This window comes from Notothenia coriiceps, unplaced genomic scaffold (assembly GCF_000735185.1).
Source record: "Notothenia coriiceps isolate Sejong01 unplaced genomic scaffold, NC01 NC01_scaffold00037246, whole genome shotgun sequence".
NCBI classification, from domain to species: Eukaryota; Metazoa; Chordata; class Actinopteri; order Perciformes; family Nototheniidae; genus Notothenia; species Notothenia coriiceps.
Window position 1 is genome coordinate 27,611,473 of NW_011369947.1, and position 8,153 is coordinate 27,619,625.

An 8,153-nucleotide genomic window follows, 5' to 3' on the forward strand; every position below is an offset into this window, starting at 1 on the left:
TCCGTAGAGACATATCATAGGCCATAATGTGAGAAGGACAGGTTTGCCAGAACAATCTTTGACGGACGGTGGGGAAGTACACTAGGGTCACACCCGACGACTAACCGTTCACTTCACGCTGAGCGAGCGTGCATCATCGGGCTTTTTGCAAGAGGTAAATTTGTCACGCTCCATCTTTGGCCAATGTGAGTTTGGAAAATTGCACAGTATTTTTCTATTTTAGTACACCTCAACAATGGAATTATGATCAGTAGAAAAGACCATGACATAGGACCTTTAAGCAGTTTAAAATATTTTACTCTGTGAAAGTGGAACATTATATAAATATATTATATTTGTGTAGCTCTTATCTTTCAAAGATACTCCCATTAGAACATTAAAGTGACTATTTTTAAAAGTTTGGCACCAGGGTTAATATATTCAGTGTCTATCGAACCTGCTGATAGCCATTAGTCATGCATGTGCTCATGCGGGACTTGTGATTGACTGAAAGAATGAATCAAGTCATTATTATGCTAAATAGTGGCTGCATCCAGTAACACCTTAAAATAGCAAACATCTCATTATATGGTTGAAACAGTAACTAGCACATTAACTCCCTCAAAAACACCAAATCATGCAGGTGTTTTCCAGCAATCCATGCCTACACATGCATTTAACTGCAGTGTCCAGAAGTGTATAAATAAACAAGAAGCATGCTTTCAACAGAAATGCATATTGGTTTTGAGAAACCTTTCCTTGTATAAATAACTGTAACAGTCTAAATGACTGTGCTGAGTGTGTGGTGGTGTGGTTTCAGCCTTGGCAAAGTGTTATCAAGACCAAAGAGCATGGCTCTTACCAACAAACTTTTATAACCCGATTGTGCAACAGTTTGGTGCGATTGTAAAACTCAAGAGCTAAGTCTCTAACCGACATTTCCCGAACTACGCTGCCTACCATCAAAGCCATTACACATTATGCTGTCTTTATCTGCTAAAAGCTAATTATGTTAGTTCTGCAGAAATACAAGAAGCTAGAGATTAGTCAGCCTACTCATTGGGTCTGTGAGCTCTAAAATTACCTTCAATATCCTGTTTGTTTTTCCTCAACTAATGTCAGTGTTCAGGTTACGCTTGAGTGAGTGTTCACTCTGATTATCTGCTCTACATAGCAGAAACTGAGAAAACACTGCCCTATCATTGTGCCGAAAAGGAAAAAAAGAGTGGAGATTCTCAGAGGAATCCCTTACCAACCTCAAATGTTATCACGATCAAATACAGCGTGATTATTTAAATAAACATTCTATTATGCAGGTCTGCCCCTCCCCCAGAGAGAGTAGCTCCAGGTTATTCCTCCTGATAGCATCACATAAGAAACCTAATGGATTATTATGTGATGTCTCTGTGGTTTCCTGCGCACAGCAGATAAGGATTTACAGCTGACTATGTTCACTCTCATAGACCAAATTATTATTGCAATAAATGTTAATCTATCAATAGTTGTTCTGTTCACTTATACATTATTTTAATAGAATACTATCTTGTTTATTGTTTCAATCATCTCACCTTTCAGAGTTTCATTTCATTATTGAAAAAATTTGCTTTTTCTTTCATTTTGGAGCAAATTCACTGTATTATTGGGATGAGATATCCAATTGTGATTTCAGTACTGATGGGTATAAACATACTTTTAATTGATCCATTGAGAAAATAAGGGTCGTTGGATTGGGTCTGTTTGGCCCAAAATATTGGTGAGAAGAGGAAAAATGTTCTAGAGCTGTGCCAGAAAAATCTAAGTTGTAATTTAACACTTGAATGCTGTGCAGATTCCTTTTTTGCATGTCTATTAATTGTGTTTGAACCTGTTCTTTCTGCTTGTTTATTTAAAAGCTTCACACGTAAGAATAAATTACATTAAGTACAGCCCAACCACTTTCAGAAATGACCAACGGCAACTGTCAGTCAACATGGACTGGTCGAAAAGATACTCTGCTCTTACCAGAACTGACGGGCTCCAAGGCTTCCTGAGCCACGTCCATCTGGTGGAAATGGCGGATGCAGACGCGACTGTCTATCTGGTAGAGTAGGGCGGGACACAGGTAGGTGAACTGGCTGGGCGAGATGAGCGAATCAGGACTCAGGCCGTAGTAGGTGAGGAGCTGAGTCAGGTTTAGACACTGGAAGGAGAGGAGATAGTAAAGAAACCCAGTCAATACATTATACATTATAATACTGAAATAAAACCTAGTTTGTTCCACGCAAAATGTATTCATGTGGGCCGAATTCAATAAATTAACACTTTACTTGGAATTTGCTATTAAAAAAGACTTGCTATGAATCTATTCATACAAGGTATCTTGGCAGGTCAAAGCCAAAATCAGTTAGTGAGTTTGAGTCCTACCTCCCCATGCTGGTGAAACAATCCTTTAGGGTGGCCGGACAGAACGGAGACTGGTAGGGTGGGGGAGCCAGGCCCTCCTGGAGCTTCTCTCTTATCTTTATGAGAATAGCTGTGACTGTGATCGTGGTCGTGGTCGGGTGCCTCAGGCTGATGAGTGTTTGGAGAAGGGGTTTTGTTTCGCCCCCGCTGTCCCCTGACCCTGGCTGGCTTTCTCGGCTTCTTGGTCTGAGTTTCTGTAGGGGCGGGAGAGGACTGTGGCACCTGAGGAGCTTGGGACGGCTCCAGCTGTGCGGAGGGCATCTGCTCTTGGCTGAGAGGAGGAATGTCTGTGCCTGTCTGAACTTCAGGGACATGATTGTGGACGCTGTGGTCATGATCAGCTTGGCCATTATCGTTGTGATCACTGTGGTCATGAGGTTCAGAAGATCCGTCCTTGTGGTTAGAATGCACATGTGCCTGCTCGTGTTTGTGCCCTTTGTCATGTGCGTGATCATGATTGTGGACATGGCCTTGTTTGTCCTGCACATGTCCGCCAGAATGTTTATGCTCACCATCTACTACCTTGGCGTGGTCGTGGTCATGTCCTGTATGTGTGCCCGTAGCTGGACTGGCAGCAGTGGTCTGCTGGGTGCACTTTGTGGGACTCTGCTCCGTGTGTGGATGGTGGGAGGCAGGCTTGTGGTGTGGATGTCCGTGCCCGTGGCCATCAGTGGTGGATGCATGCGAGTGATGCCCTTTCTGCACATCCACCAGGTCGAGGTGAGCCACGTGGTCATGGCCCAGCTCCTCGTGTTGAGCGTCTACCAACTTCACCTCCCCAAGACCCAAGCTGAACAGCAGACTCTGGAATCCCTCGAAGTCGAGCTTGTCTTGCTGGCCGTAGCGGCTGAATAGCTGTTGGATGTAGTAGTGCTGCTCCTTCTCTAGAGTTTGCCCTGGAGGACTCTTGGACTCGGAGGAAAAACTGGCTCCTTTCACATACGAATCCTCGGAAATCTGCAGGTCGGAGTGGACTTCGTCGTGGTCGGTGTGGGGCTGTCCACCGTGCTGATGGCTATGTTCTTCTCCATGGCAGTGGTTGCACTGATGGAAGAGGAAGGTGAGCACACACAGGAAACAGAACTTGGTGTGCACGTGGACTCGCATTATCCCCTTACTTCTGGTCCCCTGCAAAAGAGTAAAGAAAAAGTATTAGATTTTGAATAACTTTTTTTGCATTCCTAAAATAATAATATACAAACAGCTTATAAGAATAATGTACCGCTAAAATTACCATTGTTTTAGCAATTGTATCACCCTGTTACCTTGAAGCATTGTTTAGCTCGTATGCCTCCTAGGTAAGTATCGGAAAAAATTCTAGGAAATGTGGGCGACTTTGTCTTTACTTCAGTAAAATGGAAATCTCATTTAACAAGTCCTATGCTGACCACTTTCCAATCTAGTGCATATTCACTATCAGAAATGTGACTTATCTCGCACACCTGATAAAAATGACAAATTTGAGCATTTAGAAAGTTGGGCTGAAAATCCCAACACAATATTCATATTTTAAGACATTGATATATCCTAATGGAAATGTCACACAAAATAATCATATGGATGTCTAATGCAAGGAAGTATGTCCCTGTCGTGCATTATATCAGGAAAAATGTGTAAAAAAATTGCACTTTTGTTTAGTTACTATTTTACTTGTTTTCATTGCTTTGGAATTTGGAATTTTACAACATAATAAAATCACCTTGAAGAGATTTCACATAAAAGTCAAACAATAACACTAAATTGCAGACCAGCCCCATAGCTGTTCAAATAAAGCCAGACAGAGGCAGCTTTTATGTAGACTTTTGGGTGGAAACACTGTAAAACAATGACTGTGAACAGGAAGGACTGATAACAGATGAATAGATCTTGATGACATTAAATCAGTAATCAACAAAAAGACTGACAAGAGCATCCTTTCTAAGACACTGCAGCAGGGTCTACCAAAGTTCAATCATTAGAAAGCACACCAAAAGATTTAGCACGATAAGCATGCAGACCATAAACAAATAGTGCACTCACACCACCTCATCTGCTAACTTTATCTTAGCATAGCACATAAAAAAGCGTATCAGGGAGCACAATACACTCTCTACTGGGAATCGTGTAACAAATTGCTTATTTTCCCCTCTAAAAAGCCTGAAGCAGCAATATCATTCCAGTCAAATGATCCTCATGAGGTCTCTTGTGAAGCCTGTGGGGGGTTGATGTGTGAGGGGTGAGGGCGGTGGAGGAGGAGTAAAGAGTGGGTCACATGAGGAATACTGCTAGAGACCAGACACACACACAAACTCACAAAGGCCTTTGGCAGCCCGCTTGTTAGCAAAGTTTAGACTGAATTTACAGCATGGCCATCTGGAGGGAATGGATTTGTGTTGCAGACTACAGATACAGGGCTAAATGTTAAAAAATAAAGAGAATGAGAGATCCTCTTCAAAGTTGTCCAGGCTAGTAACAACAGAATGCACGGTAAACGTTTGTGGGAGCAAAAACTAAATAACAAACTTCTATATTGATTTTTTTCCAGACACCCACAAGAAGCGTCCAAAGCACAGTGGATACAGAAAATCACACAAAAGCGTAATTTAAAACAGAACACGTTGCTGATAGACTGACAATGGGCTCTAGTTACAACATGTTTTGGGGGTAAAGCATGAAATGAGCAACAATCTAGCAATCTAAAATCTTCTCTCCAACAAAAAACGGTTTGATACAGAATTTGAATCTATCCCACTTCGGTTAGAGAAAATACAATTTTAAAAGATTTGGCTTGGCTAAAACAAAGTTTAATCTCCAGAGCCTTGATCGTCGAGCAGACGACATCAACAGCTTAGTTAATGACTATTTGCTCATTATTAACTTCCTTCCCCCCATATAATAAGATCAAGAACTAGCGGTGTTTATTATCTCTATTTTAAAGTGTGCAAGTACTTAATGTAACTGTCTATCGCGGGTCATTTTCACAGTGAACTTCCATCACAAACTAAGGTTGTAAAAGACCTAAATTACAACTTTGAATGTGTGACTCATTCAGGTGATAAACCACATGTAAAAGGCCGAAAGACAAATCAAACATTTCCTTAAAAAAAACAATAAAAACTAACACTAAAGTTACCTTCTAGAGAAGCGAGGCTACTTACCGGTCTGCCTTTGAATTGGCTTGTGTGTGAAGTTAAGTGAATGATGCTGCTCTGACTCAGGCTGAGGACGCTGTGTGTGGTTACCAGTCTAACTTCAGTGCTGTCAGCGAGACAGTGTTTATAAACATGAGGCGGAGGTGACCTATGAACCTCTCAGCAGATAGGTTGTAGCCGAAAGCAGGACCTATTTCTAAGAGCACACCCTCCTTTACTCCAACAGAGCTGCTTGTGTGTCCCTCATTAGAGTCTTTGTTGTGCCTGGCCTTCAGGGGAAATCAGGAGCAAGTCTATTTAGTATGGGAGTTTTATCAAGTGGTTCACCAACCACAACATATTAAGTAAGCATGACAAATCATGAACATTTTGTTTTTCCTGAGTTTGACTGAGAATCACCTCAGATACTGTGGGGGAATTTAGTTATACACATCACAATAAATTAAATGACAAATTAAGCTTCTGAATTAGCTTGAGTGTAATCTTAGACCCATTTTTTTTTTTTTTTAATTGAGTGTTTCACAAACCAAAATGTTCCATTCCATTTTCTCACAACTCCAATTTAACATGACTGAATCATCGGGCTTTCGCTGATGCAATCACATTAAGACATGTGACTAATCCTTTCATTGTAACTGTGACACAATATAATTTAGTAACTCACCAGCATACGTTTCTTTCTGCTTGGCCCCCAGTTCTGATGCTACCGTTTGAGGGGGGTTTCCAACTCTTCTGAATTACGCACTCTGGAAAAATATTAAAGATGACAAACTGGTGTTACTTCAAGCCAGTGTAATATTCCCTTTAAAGACAAAAGCTTTTAGAATTGGGAGAAAATAAATCGGCAATTATTTTGATAAAAAAATTAAAGCGCCTTTTTTAGCGTTAAAATATTGGGATTTCCTACTGTTCTCTGTTTATTAGGAGATTAAATCTAACATATTTTTGTTTTAGACTGACAACAAAAGATCACATCGCCTCAGACTTTTAGAAACCATGAGTGGACATTTTTCACAATGTTTTGACATTTGATATACCTATCAATACATCTAGAAATAATCTAAAGACAGTTTGGACATCTTAGAATTCCTTTCATCTGTTATGACCCACTAAATTGCATATCAAGCTCACTGAAGTTGTGATACTAACAGAAAAACAGGCAATTATCTTGTTTGCTTCTATTACTGGAACAACAGCACAAAGCCTAAAGCTTGTAAGTAGATGACTGTTTACAGCAGGATCTGTCCCTTTATTAAACAGGTTATTCTGTTCCTTCTACAGGGCTTTCCAGCTTTCATAGTTTCAACTACTTAGGACCCAATAGAGGCATACACTGTATAAGATAAGTGTATGCAAACTTTCAGTGTTTCCCATACATTGATTTATTTGTGGCGGGCCGCCACAATTAAATATCGTCCGCCACAAATGGATCTGATTGGGATTTCAATGGAGATCTCTTGCTCGATGAATCATGGCCAAGAAAGGGATGACCTTATACAGTTTCACAGGGCAACTCTTGGACCTATACTGGCCCGATCAAACTTTGGAAGCTCAAACGCAACACAGGCAAGGGTAAGCCCTAGAAACCTCGTTATCTAGTGAAGCGTACACACCAACGGACACCTCTATGTGTAAGACGAACGGCAGATATTCGGGGTCCTTACGTGGCTGAATAACTTTCTTATGTAAAAATCACAGGGTTTGCACTTTATGTGTAGGTAAACAGTCAGGAAATCGTTGTATCCGGGGTTCTCCTGAAAAAAGCAACTGTAACGTTAACTTCTCTTTAGATTGTGTGTATATGCAAAACACTTTACTAGTGGGTCATAGAACCTAATGAACTTAACTATTAACAGGCACCATCTCGTGACAGGTATAGAGTCCCATCAGTGCGGAATCATAGGGACGAAGACGTTAAAGTGTCAATTTACCTTGGTAGTAAATCTTTTTTTACGTAATACATCCCTTCTACAACTTTGAATATTTATCTCTGGTATATTTGACCGATCCTTTAACAACTGAATACATATATTTATTTCCACTCTCATATACCCATGTAAGAAAGTATACTGAGATATGTTAACTGAGGACGTAAATTAAGTGTAACACATATGTGTCTCATACGTCCAAGGGTGTATTAACTCAAGATAAACACCCCGTGTCGTGGGGGGGGGCCGGTTCTTTCGGTTTCCGAGGATATTGGATAAGCCCACCATTACGTAAGGTGGGGAGGGAGTTTATTCTATATATGACGCTCAAGTAACCGATAATCACATCTGTTGCTAGAAAATGAGCACAACGCAACAATTAACTCACTTTGTGTGGTCTAACTCGCTAGCGCACCCCAAATAAGAGGGTTTTTTATAGAAATGTTAAGTCCGGTAAAGCGTCTGCGCAATAGGGTTCGCTGAATGTTACTAGTTAATGTCCATGTAAGAGAGGACCTCTTGGCTCCCGATTCACGGAATGAGTTCCCGTCGGATCATCCCACAAGGTCCGTCCTAAACTTGAGCGTTGAGGCTAGTAGTCGTGAAGTGATAGGTAATCTGATGTTTTTTTCTTTTTATTTTTTTTTTTTAATTCTTTATTATATTTATCATA

At 40.7% G+C, this 8,153-nt stretch overlaps 1 protein-coding gene across 1 annotated transcript; it reads right to left on the minus strand.

The window, feature by feature from the left end:
* Nucleotides 1–1,939: 1,939 nt before the first annotated feature.
* On the minus strand, nt 1,940–5,631 carry LOC104966586 (zinc transporter ZIP10-like). The gene is made up of 3 exons (XM_010795772.1): nt 5,559–5,631; nt 2,383–3,549; nt 1,940–2,158 (listed from the first exon to the last, which is right to left on the minus strand). Exons 2-3 carry the CDS (start codon nt 3,526–3,528, stop codon nt 1,940–1,942), a joined length of 1,365 nt encoding a protein of 454 aa, XP_010794074.1. The 5' UTR covers nt 3,529–3,549; nt 5,559–5,631.
* Nucleotides 5,632–8,153: the final 2,522 nt, after the last annotated feature.

Excerpts from the sequence above, each read along its gene's own strand:
- LOC104966586 (XM_010795772.1), bottom strand. The coding sequence starts at position 3,528 with ATGCGAGTCCACGTGCACACCAAGTTCTGTTTCCTGTGTGTGCTCACC. Across the intron at positions 2,159-2,382 it reads TGTTTCACCAGCATGGGGAG|TGTCTAAACCTGACTCAGCT; the intron begins GTAGGACTCAAA and ends CTCTCCTTCCAG.